Source organism: Alligator sinensis, unplaced genomic scaffold, assembly GCF_000455745.1.
Source record: "Alligator sinensis unplaced genomic scaffold, ASM45574v1 scaffold29_1, whole genome shotgun sequence".
In the NCBI taxonomy this organism is placed as follows: domain Eukaryota; kingdom Metazoa; phylum Chordata; order Crocodylia; family Alligatoridae; genus Alligator; species Alligator sinensis.
Genome location: NW_005841933.1, coordinates 2221025 through 2244849, shown reverse-complemented (window position 1 = coordinate 2244849; position 23825 = coordinate 2221025). Strand labels below are relative to the sequence as shown.

Below are 23825 nucleotides of genomic sequence, written 5' to 3'. Positions count from 1 at the left end.
AGAAGAATATGGCATAAGCAACTATTTTCCTTGTCAAACTTTGCATGCATTGCTTAAGCAAAAAATACTGTATTTAAACTTTCTTGGTTTACTTTTATATCAATCCTTCCAGTGTTTAGAATTTAAATGTTCTCGGTTTAGTTTTATATCAGTCCTTCCAGTGTTTAAAATGTATGCTAAGAGAAAGTGGCCACAGAACTCTGAAACTGAAAAATGTTCATGACCCAGAGGGAGTATGGGGCATATATTTTTAGACTGGTCACCTGGCTTTGCTTCTGGTTTCCTGATTCGCTAAGCCCATTCCATGTGGTGCAGAGATTGCTTCCAAAACATCACGGGTGTTTTTACACGTTCCCGGGGGGGGGCGCTCTTTAATTAAAGCAGGTTCAAGAGCCACTCTAATTAAAGTGTCCACAGCATCTCGTGTATCAGTGTGCCCATGCTTCAAAATGGTGGTACGGGTGTTTTAATTAAAGCTTGTCAAATGAGCTTTAGGTAAAGTGCCCCTGTTGCCATTTTGAATTGTCTGGACCTTGATACATGAGATGTGGCTGGCTGAAATGTGTTAATTAGCAAGTCATTGAATCTGCTCCAACATGCTGTAATTACAGTGCCCCCCACATGTGTATAGGCACTCCAAAAGAACAGACACAATATAGTAAAGAGAAACAAACAACATAATGTATGAACTAAGTTCCAACAAACACTGATGGCTGCAGTGCTTACTGTCACGTGAGCAAGCCCAGGAAGTAAAAACTGCTGTTGCAAGTTTGAGCTCTGATATTAGCAACATAAGAAACAGATTCAGAAAAAAAGGTAAGATTTAAGTTAATTGGAGAACATCAGAGCCTCAGATCCAGAATTTTATCAGTTATACAAGTGTGATTCCAGACTCTCTCTTACTGCATTTGTTTTAGTTATTGTGGATTTACACAAGCGTTAGTCAAAACCTGGCCCTCATAGTCAAATTTTTCTTAATATTTTAGTTTAAATAACTCTCTGCTTAACTCCTTGTCCTAATTTGTCTCACTCTAGAGAAAATGACATCTTACTGTAAAATAAACTTCATCCCAGCAGTCAGTCTATCAATTTTATCTGCATAAAATATCATAGACTAGAGGCAATAAACTGGAGTGTGTTTATCCAGGAGCAGTAAAATGACTTCTAGAAAGTCTGGTTTAAAGTATAATCATCCATCACATTTTCAAGCAGGCAGCTATAAGATTTGAGGTGTGTATGCTGGAAGGTACTGGATGTACCCTGGAAGTAACTTGTGCTGTTGCTTGCCATGGAGATTATAGTTATATTGACTTTGTGATGTTTTCCAGGTTTTGAATTTTTGGTCATAGAGAGTCTCTTTTATTTTTTATATTCATCTGGCTTTTCCTCAGTAATAAAGCAAAGAAACACCAGGTTCAGCCAGTCAAAAGCCAAGCAAAGCATGTTCTCTTCAATTTTAGCACCTTCCTGAAGAAACTGGTAACATCTCCTGCCTCTCCCCCATACCTTTCCTTGGTGTTCAGAGTCAGAGAAAAAGGATGCATTTAGCTTTTTTTGGAAAACCCCTGTCTGTTTTGGTACAAATTGGATGCTGCTGTTATGAACACAGAGAAATTTCTCAGCATATCATTGGGGAGGATGGGATCAGATGAGAATGGTAGGATTCCAAAACTGCCGTCAGGTTTGGGATTCCTTTATGTGCTAGGTGTTTGACATACATATAGTATTATGCTATTGTTTCAGAATAAATGAGCCCTGAGCCCTTGCCCCTCATTGACCCTGTTGCAGCTGATTGATATCTGAAGCATGGCAGAGAGCTGCTATGACTTCATATGTTCAATTACCAATGTTATAATTGGCCATACAAGAATCTAACCTGTTTGTAAATGTTGTCCCTGTCTCCAGGAACCCCTGTGATAATGAGTCTCATGGGCTGATTTAGTCCTGTGTGAAAGTATTTCCTCCTATTTCTTTTAAGTTGACCTGCATCTAACACATCAGCTGCCTCTTAGAGTGGAACAAAGGAGAAAGTGAGCAGTTTTAACTGTACTCTTCAATTCCCCTCTAACCGCTGAAGATCAATGGCTAGCTTTTCTCTGTGCGTTTCTAAAATCCTTTCTTATGGAGTGACGACTGTGATAAACAAAGGACTGAGTCCCTCCCCACTTTCATTGCAAACCATTACTATGGTGATTTAAAAGTGCAGGGAAAATATGCCCAGGTCATATATCCATCGCACAAAATTGCCAGCTTTCACAGCTGGCACCTGTTTTTCTTTTAGTGCCAAGCCAAAGCAAAAGAAAACTGATTTTTGAAGACTTCTGTGATGGCCCTCCCCTATTGGCTGAAGTATGTTGAAATCCTCTCTCTCTCTCAAAACTGATCTCTGACCAAGAGACATAAATCTTTGAAAGAGGAGGCACTTGAAGTTTCTTATGCAAAACATTCCAATTTCTACAAAAAAGGGTCCGTTTCTTCTCTCAGGGTTTGCGTACACAGGGAGTAATTATGTAACAGCTAGCTCATAATAACTCTCTGTGTGGACTCCCTTAGTAAGAGTGACATTGTCTGGTGTAGTTTAATCCACAATAGTTATTTCAACTTTCTTCCAGAATAAGTTTTGCTATGTAAACAGGCCCCGTAAAGATGATTTCCAAATGTGATATATTAGGAAACTAAGACAGGGTTTATACCTTTGTGTTCTATTCCGATGTATCAGTTATTTCAGGATGACATACAGTGCATTGTTAAACATCATGAAGTTTCTGAAATTAAAGAATAGTTCTATTCAAGTACATACAAATTTTACTGAGGGTTAGAAACCAAGACTATATGCAACCACTATAATATAGAATAAGGATGTGTATTATACACTTGTGTTTTCAATTTGAACATAGATAAAAAACAGCTCTCTCCCAATGACCAACTGGTAGAAAATGAAAAGTAAAATACTCCTCCTAAATTCCACTCTTCAAGTTAAGTCTGCTCTTTATCACACCTGTTGTGCAACCCTGTTGACACCATTAAGGGTGCAAAGTTGTTAAAACAGAATTTGACCCTTTACTGATGCATTTGTGCTATCAGAAGGCAGACTATTGATCAGACTATGTCAGCTGGTTTGGAAGATTCAGAGCAACTACAGGGGATTATCATTTTGTTCCCTGTTTGAACAATCCAGGACTGGAGCTTGTAGGTGGCAGTGCAATATAAAAAGTAGGAGGGTACATTTTGACGGTGCACCCAAAGTAAGGTCTTGGATAATGTTGAAATGACTATGATTGATATGTTCCAGTTTCCTCACTATAAGCTCAATTTTCCAACATGCTAAACAGCCTCAACTCCCGTCAGCAGTGGAATTGTGGCCACTCAGCACTCCACAGGAGTGCTTGGCACTGTGTATGATTAAACCCCAAACCAAAAGGTTTACTCATGCACTGTCAGCTTGATCCCTAACTTGACCTTTAAAACAAAAAAAATTCTTTTCAGAAATCGAATTGTCTCTCCCATCATTGATGTCATAGACTGGAAGACATTTCAGTATTATCACTCTGTGGACCTGCAACGAGGTGTTTTTGACTGGAAATTAGATTTCCACTGGGAGTCGCTGCCAGAGCATGAAGAGAAGGTACGCCAGTCTCCCATCAGCCCCATCAGGTAACAGTTCATTAGCCACTATGCTTACTGTCACCTCGGCACCATGGTCATGGAATCTAGCACATCTGCCAGCTAAGAGACAGGATTACATGCACTTGTTGGCTAATTATTTTTGAGGGAATAGGTTTATCGGTTTATATTGAGATTACAGGATCACTACATTTTAATTTATTAATATTATTACTAGACTGCAGTGGCGCCTAGTTTGGTAAGTGCTTTCTAGAGATAAAGGCATAGGCATTACTCCAAATAGTACAAGATATGAATGGGAGGATGAAACACACAGAGTAACTAGGGTGACAGTGAACTCGTCTTGTTCCTTACACACCCATTTGCCATTTCTGTGTGTGCATGTATATCTAAATAACCTATTAAATTTCCCTCCCCTGGCCCTCACTCAATGATTCAGCTCCCCCTACTTTCTCTCGCACCAATCCTCAGTTTCAGTGTCAATAGTCCTCTCCGCTGTATATGTGAGCAATTGAGTCACATGATCAATAAGAGAAATAAAAAGTTGGTTTGCATGTCTTGCAGCTGACATGGAAGACGTGGTTCTACAGGGGGGATTCAAATGGGGGCAGTGACTCGATGGAATAGCTCAGGAAGAAGATTTCACATGGAGTGGAAGAACATGTAGAAATTGCTGGGGAAGGGCAGCAGAGGAAGCCCATGGAGGGACAGAAATTTGTCGGGGAGCAGCCAGTGGCACAGGAACAAGAGCAGAAGAGCAGAACTCTGTGTTGAACCTGGGCAGGGGAGTAGCGGCACAGAGTTTACAATAGTAAAAGAGGCACGGATTGGGGAAAAATAGAGTGAGGAAGTTTAGCAACAGAATCAGTGACACAAGTAAGGGGTGAGCAGGGAGATGGAGGGGACTGAGAGCATTAGAGCCATCATGGACACTAATAAACAGGAGGTCACAGAATGCTGAGGAACCCTGGAAGGAGAGGCAGTGAAGGAGGAGAGGAAGTCAGCTTTTGAGAGATCCAAGCAGGGTTTGAATTATGGAGGAGCTCAGGGAGACTAAGCCCCGCAAAAGAAATGAGAGCCCCCCCCCCCCGCCCCCACTGTAAGATTTGAAAATCATAACCTGGGGGGGTCTCTGAATTTGTTAGGGCATTGTGATAGGCAGCCCTTTTTTTTGCAGACCTCCCCACCCCCTCTAAGAGTAAAAGTCTAATTCAAACACAGGATCCAAGGAGCAGCAGCAGTCTTCAGTGAATTAGCAGTTTAGCCGATATAGTATTGAGTGCATCCCGATTTCTCAGCACTAGCTGCAAGCTAAAGAACTTCCATGTGGGAAGACTGAGACAGGATGCAAAAACAGAGAGTATGCTGGGAGCAAAAGTGTCAGAGAGAAGAAAGACACCTCTTCTCTGCAAACCTTTACATAATAGTTTTTTTACCAGGGTGTTCTACCAACAGACATGTCTGTGGGCTGTTTTGGCCACCTTCAGTGAAAGTAAACGGACATCATATACGTTTGTTAATTAAATAAACTGCACTAGGAGTAGGAAATACCCTAAGCCCCATCTCTCCCAACAGAAAAATGATTCATTATAAAGCCTCAAAACCTGCCACCACTCAGCAACTGCCAAGCAATGCACAGACACATGTAGATACAAATGTCTTTTAAAATATAAGTACAATTGCAGTTTTAAAACTCCCCCACCCCACCCAGCAGCAACAACATGGGTTCATGCATCATTTTTAATGGACAAGAGTAAATCTCATCCTGTATTTATCTCGCTATATTAAACCATGTAGAGATTCAGTGTTAAACTGTGCTCTTTCTAGAAGTCCTGTGGTACCAGGTGGAGTTGTGGCAATGGACCGACATTACTTCCGAAATATTGGAGCTTATGATTCTGACATGACCCTATGGGGGGCAGAAAATCTAGAATTATCTATAAGGGTAAGAGTGAAATGTCAACAAGTGTATCTATTGTGTGTGTGTGTTTTAAGAGCACAGAATCTAAAGGCCCATAAGCAACTAGGAAAAATAACAGCTATCTATAAAAGCACGTGGTGACAAGAAATTTCTCATTTCAAAAGTACTCTACCTCCAAAGTTCCTGGATCCAGTAGAATCTAGTGACAACATCCAGAAATGCTAAGAAAGAAGCATTACCTCATTAAAACAAAACCACATTGGCTATCATGGCCTGCCTAGCTAAGTACAGACATTTGGGGAGGTTAAATTGGGTCCAAAATGGCCGCCGAATTTAAACTTGGCTCATCCCAGTGCTGACTTTATACTTACAGCCCCAGTCTCCATGACCATCAATCAGTCCAGGAAAACCCAGCCTGGGAAAGCCTGGGCTGAAAAAGCCTTGGGACTGACTGCTTTTTTCACCCTGCTTCCCCCACACCGGAATATTTTTTGCCCCCTCCCGCCCCACCAGGCAGCCATCTCAACCCTCATCCCACAAGCTGCTCTGGATGCAGCCACTTTTATTAGCAAGTAAGTCCCAGCAGGGAGGGGCCAGAAGGGATGGGGCTATAGATTCACTTATGGGGGGGCATCCCACCCCATCCCACCCACCCGTCGTGCCTGTCCCCCTTGCCCCTTGTGAGATGTGCCTTCCCCCCTACCCCACCTGCAGGATGCACCTGCACCCCCACAGCTCATGGGTTGTGCCTGTACCCCCCACCCCACCCGTGGGTCACACCTGCCCCCCCTACCCCTTACAGGTTGTGCCTGCCCCCTCCACCCCTTGTAGATTGTGCCAGCCCCCCCACCCCACCTGCACAACTTGTGGGTCATGCCTTCCCCCGCTACATCTTGTGGGTCATGTCTGTGCCACATCCCACACACGGGTTGTACCTGCCCCCCCAACTCCACCCACAGGTTGTGCCTCCCCTTCCATCCCCCAAAGGACGCTCAATCCCCCCCAGCCTGCTAGACCCCCAACCCCCTGGCTAGCACCCCTCCCCACCTTCATCCTGACTTACCTGCTATCAGACAGCCTTTCTGAATCAATTTAACTTCACCCTAATGCTGCCGAATGCCTGTACTTAGCCCCTGAGGACAGGACAGAGATTTTACCATCTTCTGAAAGTTGCTAAACTTCCCCCTGCATACACTTCAGCAAAAGCAGCACATTTATTTCTTCAACAATAGAAATGTCAATACTTCAAGCTGTTCCTGTTAAAGAAGGTCATGCATACTGAATATCTCACATGAGAAAGTTCTGAAGACTGTAAGACATGAATACTATGGACTCTATTATGGCTCAGGGAAACAGAAAAAGAAATGTCTCCGCAGTAGGCTTTGTGCTAAATTCAGTGCTAATGTAAGTGAATGCATTGACTTTTGTGGCAGCCTCTCCATTTACACCAGCATTATAATGTGATCAGTTAGCAGCAACAGACCACAGGTGAGACCATAGGTGCTCAAGTGCATATCCATATGTAAGTGCCACATACGAGTTATTCAGCTGCAGCCTGAAGCATCCCAAACACTGCTTTCAAGCACAAATGTCATAGCCTAACTTGTCTGTATGTTCTCCTTCCTTTGCAGTCTTCATAGATGTACTGGGAGAGCAGACTTCTTTCTCCTTCTCTTTCCTATTAACATGGCTGTCAGATAAAGTAAATTGATAAGGGCTTTTGGTAATAATTTTCTATATACCCTTTACATTTGCTCACACTGGGGAGGCACTGTTGCAGGATACTCTTCCTGTCCTGCTGCTAAACCAGATAAAATATTGGAACAGGGTAAAAAGAAAAAGGAATTTGCTTTTGTTGGATGCATATAAACTGAGCACTGGAGCTTGGGATAGATATCTAGATTTTTAGCCACTTGCCAGAATAAATTTTCACTGATTTCAGTGACTGCTTCACTTTTTTGCACTAAGTTACTTATACCTTGCTCTCAGTGCTGCTGAAAGTGATTAATTATTTAGAAGATCATTGACGCTGAAACCAATTTCTGTCTTCATCTGTACTGCAGGCCTGGCTCTGTGGTGGGTCTGTAGAAATCCTTCCATGCTCACGAGTGGGACATGTCTATCGAAATCACATCCCACCTGCATTTCCCTATGAAGAAGTCATGATGAGGAACAAAATCCGAATAGCAGAGACTTGGCTGGGTTCTTTTAAAGAGAACTTCTACAAGCATAACACATTGGCATCCTTAATCAGCAAGGTAAAGGCATAAATGATGGCTCATCTCTCAGTAGGGGAGAGAAAAGAAAACCCTTCTTGTGACTGAGTAGGAGAGGGAAGAAGGGTTATGAGTTTTTCTCTTTAGCAGATTCCTGATGCTTTGTTAGTAGCCCATGTATCATATTGACATTTCCAGTGTTTGTCAGCAGAGAAATAGACATAGAATACATCAGGATTAGGAAAGCAATCACTGAAATATAATGTTCACAGTAAAGGTGACTCCCTGCTTAGTTCATGGATGTCCAGAAACAGCTGCAAATAACTCACAAAACTAAGGTGAAGCATACAGGAAGGTAACAGAAAAGTCAGGATATAAAAAATACAGACATCCCAACCAACCAATACAAATTAGATTTTCATTAGAAGACACAGCCTTAAAAGATAATTAAATACTTGCTAGAGAGGGTCATATTAACTAAAGTATCAGAATTTAACATTCTTCCCAGACTGGTTCAGTCTGCACTAGAACCACAGTTTAGTTGGGGACAGATTGAATACAACAGTGAGATTGAACTAGATCACGTATATAATCTTATATTTCGGGAGTTTTGCAACCTAAGCTGCACCATTGTTGACAATACTGCTGCTAGGCCTAGCTCTTTGGTTCCAATAACTTTCATTATATCAGAAACATTCTCCCCTCACTCCTTATCAAATGTCTGATGACAATATGAGAGGTAAGCGGGGTATGAGTAAGCACTATCTACATTTCCCCACAGTTTTTGCATTGCAGTTCAGTCCTAACCAGGTATTTCCCAGTTACTGCAGTCCTGAGCATCATGTGAGCACTCTCCACCAGGATTCTCCCAGGAACCTGAGACCTGAACATTTTATTTCACTCTGATTTTCACTTTTTGTCAACAGAATTGTTGCTTCTTTTCCCTGTTACAGGACTTAAACCCCATTGCTCAGACTTTCCTTTCATTAAGTCCCATACAGGTCTCCAACAATGAAAGGCTGCTTCCTTAAGTAATTTAACATAATCAACTGAAGGTGCTTCTTGTTAGCTTAGTACTAACTTTACCTTGAACTAATAAACTCTCTGGCCTTCAATATTGCTGGTTATTTTCTGAAAGCACCTGAATCTTTGCCATGAAGTTGATTCTGTGCAGGATACTGAAATTATATACTATGAAGCACCCTCAACTATACTATTTTATACTATTTATACTCAATCTACCATAACCCAGAACATCCCTTTCCTTGTTACATTCCTTCCATATCCCATGCTGTCATGCCAATGCAGCATCATGTAGTTTAATAGATACAGGCACTAAATTAAACCGTTTGAAGCACTACCAATTACTTGCAGTCATCATGATATACTTAGTATTCAGGGATTTGTTGTGCTAAAAGGGTGAACAGGGCCACCTGCTGGCCACTGAAAAATCTCGATGGCATTGACTTGGTGATAAAAAACTGAACCCCAATTTAAATGTATACATTTTTTCATGGAATTTTCTGCCCAGCATATCTACAGTGTGAACATAACTATGGATTAATAAAGCTCCTTATTTTCATGTTTATCCTGTTGGGGTTTTTTGGTTGTTAATGTAAAAGTGAAAGGAGTTTCATCTCAGATGATTTGGATGTCCTGTATCCAGCACCAAATCTAAACTGTAATTAACACGACACAATGATAGTTGATGACATCAGCTTTTTAGGTCCCGCTAAATTTAAGCAGCGCTGTTCATTTTTACAAACCCCTCAGATTCATTGTACACTCACCTTGTTTCTATGGCTTATTGGAATTTGCTCAAATTATGGGCCTGAGAGAAGCTGATTCTTTTCACTTAGTAAATAGTTGTTGCATTGAGACCAGGGCCAACACTGATGAGGGAAATCTATTGTAAGAAACAGCCACAGTTGAGATTAGCAGTCACATGAGTTGTAGCTCTCAGAAGGAATGAAATGGAGCTGCTGGGTCTGCCAAAGCCTAGATTTGTTACTGTTCCACACACTGCAAATCCATGGCTTTTTTTCTCTCTCCTCTAAAATTTTGAAAAGGGATTGAGTAGAGGGTGATGTATGTTCATGTTATAAGCTTTAATGTAAAAAGTTACTAATTTTGCAAGAAAATTCACTTGGCTTTGGAATAAAGACCTTAATTCCCACACCAAGTCATATCTGCAAAATATTTACTTTCCCTGTATCACTAGACTAACTGCTACTGTGGAATAAATTTACAGGAGGGAGTCACCATGTGAGAGACATGCATTAATTGCAACATGCAGTGTATATGGGCTGTCAGAACTGAGCCTCCCTGGTTAGTCTCTCTCTTCCAGCTTTGTTCAATATCCTTTCCCTTGTCCTTTGCTTTCTCATTTGAGGTGGAGAAACCAGACTGCAACGAGAGCCTTCAGCTGCAAAAGAGGTTGGGCTGTAGAGATTTTCATTCGTTTATATCAAATGTGTACCCTGAACTTCACTTGCCAAAGGACAGACCAAAATTCTCTGGCAAGGTAGGAGAAAGTTTATTATTATTAATAATTAATTGCGTTACTGTATTTGTTAGAAAACCCATTGTACCTGGCACTACACAAGCATATGATAAAACCAACACCGCCCTGAACATATCTACTAGCATACCACATACACCTTCCTTCTCCACAATCAGTCCTCCCAAACTGGGGGTGCATGTATTAAGCGAAGAAGCTGATTTTTCTTTGCTAGAATAGAAACAGGGACACTGTGCTAAAATGACTGAAACAGCAGGTAGCATAGGTGGAGTCCAGTGTTAACTCTTTTTCAGCTGCTGGTGAGGCAGTAGCTTTTGGCTGAAGAGCCACTGAGCTGCTGTATGCAGTATGTTGATGAGGTTTGTGGTATAGAAGCAACTCGTCATTATTTACAGGAACCAGTTACAGTAAAGAAGGAACAGTTTTGCTAGTGCCCTTGCCAGGGGCTAGGACATAGCCTTGTTGCTGTTTTCAAAAAGCAAGGTGTGTGTCTTACTGGGGGCATTTGGTATGTGAGAAAATATGGTATCTAGACAATACAGACTAAAAATTGGAGAGGAAAGAAAACAGAGTAAAATAAAGTCGGGTTCCCAATCAGGAATTGAACCCAGATCTCCCAAGTACCTGTTCATTGCCCTGTTCATAAAATCATGCTTCCTCCAACCAAGCAAACATTTTAGAGGTTTAGAAGGAATACAAAAACTTACCACACAACTCTTCATTTAGTCAAAACCTAGTTTAAAAAATGTTTTGACACAAATTCAGCGAGGCCTAGTAATTCTAAACCAGAGGTGAATGTCTCTAATCTTACTAAATATCATTGGATCAAACTGATCTCTGGTGTAACTCCACCTGCATCAAGGTTCCAGTTGGCCCTGTGTGCCAAGAACATTTGGTTGCGTCTATAAGAGAAAGAACCCTTATTGCTAATTATAAATTAAAACTTACAAAGAGGTAATAAAAGGACTGCTATCCTATAAAAGTAAATTGAAAGATATTTTATTTTTAATTGATAGATAGTGCTTTATATCAGTATAAATATTTATTCACAGCTGCACAATACTGGTGTTGGCTTCTGTGCAGATTACAGATCCAGAGGGGGTGTATCAGAAGGTCCTGTTGAACTGTCTCCTTGTACTGATGCTACTAACCAGGTATTGCTTATTTAAAATATATGTAAGGCCAAGATTCAGGATGGTATTTAAACTTTTTAAGCATGGGAGGAGTCCTACTGACTTTAATGGGAGTGTTTGTGCACTTTAAATATGTGCTTATGCTTAAAGCATATGTGCCTTCTTGATTCAAGAACTAAATGCTAAAGAGCTGAATTGCTATCACAGTACATCTTGTCGATTGTGTCACAGTTATCTTTCCCATTTGGGAATCAGCTTTTCTCACTGGATACCATTAAAATCTTGAGGTCCGCCATACTACTGTTCCATGATATTTGCTTGAACAGTATTTAATTATCCTGTATGGATAATCAGATATAGAGCCAGGAATGAGAAATGGAAGTAAATGGGTTAAAAAAATACTGCAGCATGCTTTATTATTGCAAATGGTAAATGTCAAGATTTTAATGGTCCCCATGGTTCCTCCTGTCTTCAAGCTTTCAAAATGAAGCATAAAAATTACATTTTAGGTATACTAAATGAAATATTTATTTAGCACACCACTTTACAGTACTATAATTCAAAATAAATTACAATGCTGTGTTAAAATATTCATTCATTCAAGTGACTTATGACTGAGTGATCCTTGTTTAGTACAAATACAAACAACACTGTAGCTACTTAATACCCTCCTACTCCCCATTCTTTTTTTAAAATTCCCAGTAGGTTAATCTAATATGTAAAATATAACATGGTTAACTGACAAGTCAGTTTATTTTCACTAACAGATGTTTACTATCTGGGTTCTGTTTTCACCTCAAATTAGTCATATGTACAATTTATGGCAGATAGATATTTGAATATATATTTTTATAAATTGGAATGACTGAAAATATGGCAAAATTGTTTTTGTCCAGAATATAGTGCAAAAATAGAAGCCATGTTAGATAATGCTAAAAATAAGGTCTTTACTTTGTCAGAGGTAAATCACAATACTGAGATCTGGATTAATATTAGACAATTAACCTTCAATGCTATGTGGCTTATAGATGCAGATCTCCCATTAAAGGTAAGAGAAGTCTGGAACGAACAAATGTAAGACTTGATCTTTACATTGTCCACACAAATATTTTAATCCTGATTGGTTTGCAAAGTTTGCCTCCTGATTCATTCAGAAACATTTTTTTCATCCCATGAACTTTTAAATCAGGGGCAGGCAAAGTCCGGACTACAGGTCAGATCTGGCCAGCAGTGGACTCCATTTCCCAGCAGTCCCTGCCCACGGGGCTGGGGCCAGCACCAGCTGTGCTACCATAGTGTGGGGCTGAGGTTTCTGTGGAGACCGACCCCAGCAGCACTGGCAGGCAGTAGTGGCACCATCTGATGGTGAAGAGCTGTGCTGCAGGCAGGAGCAGGACAGGCTCAGCTGCCACCACCTGTGCAGGGCAGGCAGCAGCGATGGCAGTGGCACTGCTGGGAGGGGTGGCTATGGGGGGCTATGGTGAATTTTGGGGTGGCCATAGCCCCCGCTCCCTAGTTCCGCCCCTGCTGGCAGGGCATATTTCAGGGCAGGGTGCTACTTCAGAGCTGGACTGGGATCTTGTGGCAGTGACAGCGTGGTCCAGAGCCAGGGCAGAACCACGATCTGCAGCCTGCATGCCCAAGGCAGGGATGTGCAGGCAGTAGATCACGGCTCTGCCTCAGCTCCAGACCACGCTGTCACTGCTGCAAGATCCCAGCCCGGCTCCGGAGCAGCCCTGTGCCCTGTCATGTGCCCTGCCAGCAGTACTGGGGCCAGTCTCCATGGAAATCCCGGCCCCGCACTATCATAGTCTGGCTGCTCCTGGGGTGTCCATGCAAACTGGCCCCAGCCACACAGGCAGGCGCTGCTAGGAAATGGAGTCTGGCAACTGCCCTGGATCCGCCATTTTTCCCACCCCTGTTTTAAATTAATCTCTTGCTTGAAACTTTCAGACAAAACCTAATTGGAATGAGGCTAGTCACTAGCTTTGAGGATAAGGCCTATGAGTTTCAAGGTATTCATAATTATTAAATTCAAATTAAATTAAATAGTATCTGGGGAAGGGAAGGACTAGGATGTTTAGAGCACAAATGCATCCCCTCTACAGTAAAAGGAACTGATTTCACTAGTTTTATGATAGAATCACAAAAAGTTAGGGTTGAAACGGACCTCAGGAGGTGATCTAGTCCAACCCCCTGCTCAAAGCAGGATCATCCCAGCCAATGCTATATCTAGCCGGGTTTTGAAAACCTCTAAGAATGGAGCTTCCCCCACCTCTCTGGGTAGCCTGTTCCAGTGTTTTACTAGTCTCCTAGTGAGAAAATTATTCCTTATATCTAACCTAAACATCTCTTGCTGCAACTTGGGACCATTACTCCATCTTCTGTCATCTGCCACCACTGAGCACAGTTTAGCTCCATCCTCTTTCAAACCTCCCTTCAGGTAATTGAAGGCTACTAAGTCCCCTCTGTCTCCTCTTCTCTAGACTAGATAAGCCCAGTTCCCTCAGTCTTTTCTCATAAGTCATGTTCCCCAGCTCTTGAATAATTTTTGTTGCCCCCCACTGGACTCTCTTCAATTTGTCCACATTCTTTCTGTAGTGGGGGGCCCAAAACTGAACACAGTACTTAAGATGCAGCCTCACCAGTGCTGAATAGAGGGGAATAATCACTTCTAGACCTACTGGCAACACACCTACCAACGCAGCCAGTATGCTGTTAGCCTTCTTGGCAATAAGGGCACACTGCTGGCTCATATTTAGTTTATTGTCCACTGTAACGCCCAGGTCCTTTTCTGCAGAGCTGCTGCCCAGCCAGTCAGCCCCCAGCTGGTACTTGTGCACAGGATTGTTCCACCATAAGTGTAGGACTTTGTACTTACCCTTGTTGAACCTCATGAGATTTCTTTTGACCCAATCCTCCAATTTGTCTAGGTCACTCTGAATCCTAGCCCTACCCTCCAGCATATCTACTACACTCCCCAGCTTGGTGTCATCCGCAAACTTGCTGAAGGTGCACGCTATGCCATCTTCTAGGTCATTGATGAAGACATTGAACAAAACCAGCCCCAGGACCTACCCCTGGGGCACTCCACTTGCTACTGGCTGCCAACCAGACAACAAGCCATTGATTACTACTCCCTGAGACCGATACTCCAGCCAGTTTTCTATCCACCTCACAGTCCATTCATCTAGCCCATCCTTCCTGAGCTTGCCTGCAAGAATGCTGTGGGAGACCATATAAAAAGCCTTGCTAAAATCAAGGTACACCACATCCAACAGTCTCCCTGCATTCACAGAGCCAGTCATCTCATCACAGAAGGCAATCAGGTTGGTCAGGCATGACTTGCCCCGGTTAATCCATGCTGACTGCTCCTAATCACTTTTTCTCCTCCAAGTGCTTAGAAATGGATTCCTTGAGGATCTGCTCCATGATTTTTCCAGGGACTGAGGTGAGGCTAACTGGTCTGTAGTTCTCTGGATCCTCCTTCTTCCCTTTCTTAAATATGGGCACTATGTTTGCCCTTTACCAATCATCCAGGACTTCTCCTGATCACCATGAGTTTTCAAAGATGATGGCCAATGGCTCTGCAATCACATCAGCCAACTCCCTCAGCAACCTTGGGTATATCCTGTTCAGCCTCATGGACTTGTATATGTCCAGCTTTTCTAAATAGTCCCTAACCTGTTCTTTCACCACTGACGGCTGCTCCCCTCACCCCCCAACTGTGCTGCCTAGTGCAGTAGTCTTGGAGCTGACCTTGCCTGTGAAGACTGAGGCAAAAAAGGTATTGAGCACTTCAGCCTTTTCTGCATCCTCTGTCACAAGGTTGCCTCCTGCATTCAGTAAGGGACCCACACTTTCCCTGATCCTCTTCTTGCTACTGACATAATTGTAGAAACTCTTCTTGTTATTGTTTACATCCCTTGCTAGCTGCAACTCCAGTTGCACTTTGGTCTTCCTGACTTTATCCCTGTGTGCCCAAGCAATGCTCTTATATTCTTCCGTAGTTATTTGTCCAAGCTTCCACTCCTTATAAGCTTCCTGATGTCTGTGGGTTGTTTTGCTCTGTGCTATAGATATACGTACCTGAATTAGTTAGCTTACAGCTAGCTTGCACGTTTCTGCACCAGAATTAGTTAGCTTAAAGCTAGCTTGCATATGTCTGCACAAGCTGCCATCATACCTTTAACCACAGTGTTGACTTAAGTTGTGAAAGTCCCTCCACCCAAAGCATATTTTATTTCTAAACAGGAGAAATACTGTGTTTCCCATAAATGTTATATTCTGGATCTATTTTACACTTCAGTCCACACCTGAAAACCTTTGCTTCTGAAAAAAAATAGTCCTGGTGAAGTTGTTATGCAAGAACTACCTGTAAGGAGACTGGTTTGCAAGCTCAAGTTCATTGGGTCTCTGTTATTTTCTTAGTTACTTCATAAACAAAGACAGGAAATTATTTTTGGATCTAGCATCTAAAATGAATTGGAGTGTCCTTCAACTTTATTCACGCAAACAAATCCTTCATATTTTAGGACTTTGAATATAGCAGCATGAAGGAAATCCGGTCTGGTTCTGCTCCGCAGCTTTGCTTTGATATCAGACATGACACGGTGATCTTTCAAAACTGTACAGAAGGAGCAGAAAACAATCAACAGCACTGGGATGTCCAGGAGGTGGGTAGTGATTTTTTTAATGCATCTCAGGTAGCTGAAAACAGTTTAAAAATTGTGGAGATGGGGAACAGAGGAGAAAGGAAGAGAAGGGGATAGAAGTGGGTACATGAAATTTTCAGGTTTCACTGAATCCCTATTTGGAACCAAGATATTCTGATGATATTTGTCCCATTTAAAATAACTGTGCAGTACAAATGTAGTTAAGAGTGAGCATGTGTGCACGAGATGTTTACTTCAGAGTAAACGAATTAGCTTTGCAGTAAATATCTTGGCGTCTACATGTGCAGGGCTATTAAGCTGGAGTAAACTAAAACTCTGCATCAGGGTAGTACTTATAAATACAAGTAGTATCCTGCTGTGGAGTTTTTTTTTTTTCCTCCGCAGCCCTGCACATGTAGATGCTGACAGGGCCAGCTGGGGCATGAGGGTGCTTCTGTATGGGGACTGCCTGCCGCCTAGCCCTTCACTGGAGCACCCTCATGCTCTAGCCAATCCCTCCATAGCATGTTGAGCCAAGGGGGAGCAGCTCCGAGTTGGCAGACTGATGCCCAGGGCCTCCTGCCAGGTGGGGTTGCTCTGACCTGGCTCGATATGCTGTGGTCCCAGGTGCACGTTCAAATGGCATGCCTGGAAGCAATAACCTCCAGAGTTTATTGCTTCACACCAATTGCACATGTAGATGCACCCAGTAAGGAGCAAAGCAAGCACACTCTAAATCCACATGCCGTAGATTTTTGCAGTGTAAGCCCAAGCCGTTTCATTTGCAGAGCATTCTGGAATACATCAATCAATGGTTACGAAAGTAACTTTAGTAATTCTTCAGGCACAAAAGACCCTTGCAGCAGAGAAAAGTCTGGTTCTGCTTTGCAGCTTGGGAGAGACTTCAGAGGGCCAGATTCTGGGAGCTGATGCAGAAAGTGTGAAGCCCTTCTGCTCTTTGGGAAATTGAGTGCGTTTTAAAATCCACTCCGTCTTGCAAGATAGATGTCTTTCTTATTTTAGAAACTCAGTATGATTCAGTGGAATTCTTCCTGTAGGGTAAGAAATCTCCTGCAGGGCTCCTGGACTGTACAGGAAATGTCCAGTTACTCCATCATCACTTCAGTCATAGGAGCTGCATCTACACGAGTGAGTGTCTCAAAGCAGTTTGAGATGCTGCAAGAGGCATGCCATGAGACCCCAGCCGCACCTGGAAAGCTCAGGCTGGGGTTGCCATGGAGACCAGCCTGCGCTGCGCTGGCAGTGCGTGTGGCAGAGCAGAGGAGGGAGCTGCTCTGGAGCCGCTGGAAACTTGGGATGGGGGCAGCTTGCTCCAGAGCAAGGACAGAGCTGTGATCTGTATGCTCTGGGCAGGGGATCGCAGCTCTGCCTCAGCTCCAGACCAGACTGTCACTGCTGCAAAGAGCCAGGGCAGAGCCGCGATCCCCTGCTTGCATGCCCCTGCCCAGAGTGTGCAGGCTACAGATTGTGGCTCTGCCCTGGCTCCAAAGCAAGCTGCCCTCATCCCAAGTTCCCAGTGCCTCCAGAAGAGCCCCCTGCATTGCTCTGCTAGCATGGCTCAGGCTGGTCTCCATGGCAACCCCAGCCTGAGTTTTCCCAGCAGATGCAGCTGGAGTCTCCATGGTGACTGGCCCAAGCCATGAGGGCAGGGGCTGCTGGGAAATGGAGTCCAGGTGTTGGGCAGATCAGCCATTTTTCCCACCCGTGCTCTACCACCTGGCCACAGTGTCTCTATGCCTGCCGAATGGCCCTGCTGCTCCAGCACACTGCCTCGGGTGCCGGAGGAATAGAAGCCGGGCAAGGCTGGCAGTAGTCAGTCGGACCCAGGCTCTGTCCTGGTAAGCAGGGATGTGGGAATGGGGGGAACTGTGTGGGGCAGGGGGGACTGTGAGTGAGGGGTAGGTGCCCCGCCTGCCCCTACCACAGCACAGCCCCCGCCACCTGCAGCAGCAGCCAGCCCTCAGGACGCTCATGGCCCACTGCAGACAGAAGCCCCAGTGGCACATGGTGCAACCTGAGACCCAGGAGCTACAGGTGGCGCGCACACAGAGCCAGCCCAGTCTGCTGGCATGCACCTTTGATGTGGAGGCAGGAGCTGGCCCAGCCCAATGGTGTGTGGCTCCTGTATGCAGTGCTGGGAGCCCTGGGTGGTGGCAGGAATTGGCCCAATCCTACCCCAAGGTGCATGCCAGTGGACCAGGCTGGCTCCATGCACCACATGTAGCCCCTGGGTCTCAGGAGGCACCGCGCGCTGCCGGGTGCCTCTGCCTGCAGTGGGCAATGAGTGACATGAAGGCCTGCTACTGGCTGCTGCTGCTGCAGGGTTGGACTGTGCACCATGGGGGGAGGGTGGGGAGGAGACCCATGCCTCCACAGTTCCCCTATGAGTCCCCCCCCCCCCCACACCCCCCCGACGCTCCAGGCACTTTAGAGTGGCTTTCAGAGCCACTCTAATTAAATTGCTCCCTCTTCCCCCTCCCAGAGCATATGTATAAAGGCCCCTAGAGTTCTTACTTATCTCAGGAGGACTTGTGGGTCCCCATCACCTCTAAGGACCAATCCTAGAGCTTTTAAAGTAATCAATGTGTTGGTTTTTTTTAATCACCATTGAAATTCCCTTTTTTTTTTCTTTCCATTCTTTCTTTTTTCCCCCCTCATGTAGAGTGGAATGATCATCCACATCCTGTCTGGTAAATGCATGGAAGCAGTACAGAGTGAACCTGAAGCAAATTTGTTCTTACGACCATGTAACAAGAATGCAAATCAGCTGTGGCAATTTGAATGCTCACCTGTGCTAGATAAGCAATGACTGATAGGCTTTTTTGAAGACTGCCCAAACCTCACTGTCACTTTCATTTGGGATTTCAGACGCATGCACTGCTGCATGAAATAAAAAAAAGGTTTCACGGGTCTGCTACAGTCTTCAGGGGAAGACAAGAATACTTTCCTTAGAAAGTCTTGCTAAAATAAATGCAACAGGCACCTTGTTTACCCAGCCCCAACTATAGTTGCCATTCATTCTCTTGAACAAGAAAAAAAAAAGTACTCTGAGCATCTCTTGAGACTCTTCAGCTATACTATGGCTGAAGGAAGAAGTTTGCCTTTTCAAGGAAACTTGGAAAATAAACTGCTAGGGAGTATATCTTTAACGAAGTCTGTAACTTCTGAGACAACAGGAAGATTAATGTTTGGGAAACTTTTGACATGCTCTCAGAGGAAGTCAGCCTTGTTAGGATGAAAACTTAGCAAAGCTGTAACATGCACTTGACTCATAAAACAAAGTAGGTTTGTATGTATCTAAGCAGTACACAGTTACTTGTGTAAGCCATAATTAATATATTCCTTTTAATATACATTCAGTCACTGAGGTTGCAGAGTATGTAAACTGGCATTTATTTGGCCCACTCCTGCTTTCATTAAAAATTCTTATGGACTTAAATGGAAATAGGATAAAGCCTTCTGTCTTTGATCCATTGTCTCCTGCTATAACCCAGTCTCAGAAGAAATGGATACATTTACAATTTCCTGCTTTAGTTTTCTTGAAGTTTTAAAACAAGTCTTCAACAAATGTTCCACGATTAGACTTTTGGACACTCAACCAAAGCAAAATATTAAGGATTTGTGATGAGAAAAAAAACCCACAACCAAAATGAATTTTGAAATAGTATTTATTCATGGCATTCTGTTTGGGCTGATAAATCTTTGGACTTAATTAATGTACTACAGAAAAGCATCACTTCAGTTGTAGAAGTCCCAGCTAAAAGCACAACATGAAAGTAAATAGTAGGCCTTTATAGCTACATCAGGAGGACATATAGGCTTTTCCTTCCTTTCCGTACCCACGTGCTGGCTATTTAATAGAGTAAGGATGTTGGCACTGTTGATTTTAAAAGGGAAACCCTCCAGCCCCTTGCTTGCCTTGGGTCTCCCAGTTCACTGTTATAAGTAAGTCATACTCATAATTTCCTTATCAAAGTTCACTTGCTGGGAGCCTGATCCTGTATTCCCTCTGTCTACTACTGGAGTTAAGGGAAATTGTTTTTATAAGCAATATAAATGTGCCGGTTTGTCCATTTGGAGCAATATTTTGTTTGGAATCTTAAATTAGGAGAGAAGTCAAGCAGTGCAAATATCTTTGAATCCTTATAATACTGGAGGGGTAAACTTGGCAGGAAGGAGAAGTAATTGTGGGATGGAGTTTTTGGTAACTATTTGACTTTCCCTCATATTAATGCCATAGGAGAATTCCAATAAAAATCAATCCTACCCTTCATATCTTCATTGAGGAAGCATTGAGGAAGCAGGGTATTTCTAAGGAAACCTAGTTTGTTGTTGATTCTTTTTAAGAGGCAGACAGAAAATTACTTTTACTGGTACTCAGTATAGCTTTAAACCAAACTGAAAGGAACAGAAGGTTCTGTTCAGAAAATCCCAGGTATTATACTTTAGAAGATCCTAGATACAAGATTTAGCAACGTAAAATTAGTCACAACAGAAGAAGCGAACATCATTAAGTGCTGTGTCATCCACAAAAGCCCCCTGGTATGATTCTAGTTTGGTTTGAATGCCACAGATTCCACCTCTTATACAGGTATTACTCCATCCCCCATAATCACCAAATGTGCTACCAACTCCTTCTATGATTGCACCACTGGTGCAGCGAAATTTGATACCATTTGCTGCTGTGTCATCTATAATTCCTTGTGGTGTTTCAACTTTCAGTTGAAAAGATACGAGGAACCCTCTTGGACACCAAGTGATTATTGACCATTGTCCAAACCTATGGTGAGAAAAGAAAATTGCAATTTAAAAAGTTTAAATAAATTTTCCATTTTAATTTTCAGAATTGTCAATAATGTCATTCAATTGTTATTTTAGTTGAGTATAATTAATGTTTTAAAGTGTAAAGATGCCAGATTTTTTTAAATGATGTATTATTTATTATATGTTGAGCATCAATTCTTCTGAGTGTACTGGGATGCCATTTCCTCAACACTTGTCTTATACTCTAAATATACTGACAACACAATTATAAGAAGAGATCACCAGATAAAAATATTCCCCTACATCTTTGGGATAAATCTATTTGAAAGGAGAAAAAAAGATATAGGCATTCTGTTTGCAGCTTGACGTGTCAAACTTGAGGAAACCTGAGAAAATAGGACTCCCTGTGGATGTGTGTGCAACAGAAGAAGGTATTTAAATAAATCCACTTACATCAGTATAAGTAAGACTAGAATATTGCTTCCAATACCAATTTAAAATAAGGGAGAGTCACCTCTTTGTTGCCCATCGTAAAAGTAATTATGTAGTTGGAAAAACATACCCACATTTCAAAATTTGGATTTATGTTCTACTCACACTTCAAAATTTGGTTATTTATAAGGCTACAAGAAGACCCAGAGCTGTCATAATTAATGCCAAGAAAGATTTTGGATATGTGTTCCAGGGCTGGAGCAGATTTCTAACTACTAGGGAGTAAACAGGAGTAGATGACCCGTCATCATTTTCTAACTGTGGGGTTCTTGCACCTTTTTCTGAAGCACCTGGGTTTAGCCATTGTCATGGACAGGATACTGGACTAGTCTGTCCTCAGACATGATATAAACCCAATAGATAGCTGAGTCATTTGACCCAGTAAACTACAGATCTGTTAACACACAAATTACGTTTAAAAACAAATTCTTGAGATTATCTGAAGACATTCATACAGACTGATAGGGATCAAGAATTCAAAGTTGAAGTTGAAGGTGATAACCTTTAAAAATGGACAGCAGGGACTTAAATTTTTTTGTTTCAACCTTTTTTACCTATTACCATTACAAATAATTCCAAAGATGGCCCTTACTGAAAAAATTAAAGGAAAATAGTTCTCAATTTTTTCTAGTTTCTTTAACTTTATGTATTTGATGGATTGTATTTATGGCCACTCTCAGTGTGTCCCCTGTGTAGTAGTGAACTCTAATCAGACTATTTGCTGAACCCTCTACTAATGCAGGGTACCATGAAGCTAGAGGGCCTATGCCAGTACATCCAATTGGGTCAGGTTTCCTGTTAGTCATTTTACCTTAATTGTGCAGCTCTTTCACATAGCCTGAGGGAGAATTTAATAACAGAATACAGAACTATTTTTACCCATTTAGACATATTTTAATGCAACAACATTTCACATCTAGAGGACCTCTTTAATGGATGCTATTAACAAGAAATTTTAAAGGCGAAAGGTCACGTGAGGACGGAGTGTCAATTTTAACTTTTAAAGAACATCAAAGTAGTGTTTCAAGTGAAACCTAAGAAATTGTAACATAATACAAATAACTTCTTATATTTAAACTGTAACTATTTTCTTTACAAATCATGCATAATTAAAACATTGAGGCCCATCCAAGACTATGGGGGTTGCATTGGTATACTCTGGATCATAAAGTGGCCTAGGAAAGGTAAGCAATAATATCTCCAGCATTAAAAACAACCATCTGGACACAACAGCTGGTTCCATGATGGTTGATAGTACAACTAGTTCTCAGATTCCTCCTCATCAGATTTACTAAAGATCAAACATTAAATATCATTAAACTTACTTTCCAGAATCAGACTCAATACTGTAGACAGTGCTATCAGTATTATTGGGGTTTATGCAATATAAACGGATCCCATTGAGTGCAGTGTCATCATCAGCTCCTCCATACTCCTCCACCTAAAACAGAGAAATAAAAGAGGAACACAGTTAACGTGCTAAGGGCCTATAGCACTGACAAGGATCTCACAAGACTGACCAGCTGCAGTTACCTTTATACTAAATCCCATAGCATAGAAGTGTTCTGGGCACATATCAATCCAGGTCCAGGTACCCCAAGGTCCTCCATTAGCAACACTTATTGAACTGTAATGTTGTCTATTTAAAAAAATGCCATTCGCTTTGACTGCAGGTTCACCAGAGACCAAGGGGGAATATGCTAAGGCAGCCAAAAACACAATGGCAACAGGCTTCATTTTTTCAGCAACGGTATTAGGTAGTGTGAGGCAATATGTTTTTATACTCTGCATTTTATACCGCATTTTATCACTGACAGTTTGATTATGATAATAAATGTGTTTAAGACTGTCACACAGGAATGTAAGCACAGTGTGTTTTGCAACCACTTGGCCCAAGTTTTAAGATCAGTCTAAAAGTCTGAATTACTTAAGTTCTGCCATGAATAAAGTATATCCCCGCACAGTGAAATGTTGCATTTTTGCTCATCAGTTATTACAGGATTAGCTGATTATTTAGGGTCATATTCTGCAACCCTTGCTTGAATTGGGTAGTATATGTTATTCTACTGGTAGGCCCAGTGTTAAGAACCTAATGGAGAGTATCCACATTGCAACTGATTGGGAACCTCAAAGACCTAGATCAGGGGTGGGCAAAATACGGCTCACGGGCTGGATCTGGCCCACCAACTGATTGTATCCAGCCTGCAAGTTGCCAACCACAAAGTCATAGGATCCAGCCCATAGGGAGCCGTTGGTTCTGGCTGCTGCGTCATGCTGAACAGGCGGGCACATCCCAGCCCCATCCACAGCTTACACCAGCTCCCACCCCGCATGCCAGAAGCAGAGCTGAGTGCATGCTGGCATCAGCTGTGGATGCTCCCTGTACATTCTTGCTGGGGATCAGGGTGACTGCCTAGGACCGCAGCTGACAAGCTGATGCAGCAGCGTCACCTGTAAATTCAGGAGGACACCCCTATC

At 42.6% G+C, this 23825-nt stretch overlaps 2 protein-coding genes across 3 annotated transcripts in view; one reads left to right on the top strand and one right to left on the bottom strand.

Moving 5' to 3' along the window:
* GALNT15 (polypeptide N-acetylgalactosaminyltransferase 15) overlaps positions 1-18925 on the top strand; it is a 35765-nt gene extending 16840 nt beyond the window's left edge. Inside the window, exons 4-10 of one of the 2 annotated variants that reach the window (XM_006019581.3) lie at positions 3487-3654; positions 5452-5569; positions 7609-7803; positions 10154-10285; positions 11335-11436; positions 15951-16091; positions 18754-18925. In XM_006019581.3, coding sequence (XP_006019643.1) covers positions 3487-3654; positions 5452-5569; positions 7609-7803; positions 10154-10285; positions 11335-11436; positions 15951-16091; positions 18754-18900 — 1003 coding nt within the window. In that variant the 3' untranslated portion in view covers positions 18901-18925. Of the gene's footprint in view, positions 1-3486; positions 3655-5451; positions 5570-7608; positions 7804-10153; positions 10286-11334; positions 11437-15950; positions 16092-18753 lie in introns of those variants that run through there. The other variant, XM_014517956.2, reaches the window with a different exon arrangement.
* Positions 18926-20539: 1614 nt separating this feature from the next.
* Positions 20540-23303, bottom strand: LOC102368596 (vitelline membrane outer layer protein 1 homolog). The gene is made up of 3 exons (XM_006019580.3): positions 22881-23303; positions 22673-22788; positions 20540-20871 (listed from the first exon to the last, which is right to left on the bottom strand). The coding sequence occupies exons 1-3, from the start codon at positions 23148-23150 to the stop codon at positions 20574-20576; spliced, it is 684 nt and encodes a 227-aa protein (XP_006019642.1). The 5' UTR covers positions 23151-23303; the 3' UTR covers positions 20540-20573.
* Positions 23304-23825: the final 522 nt, after the last annotated feature.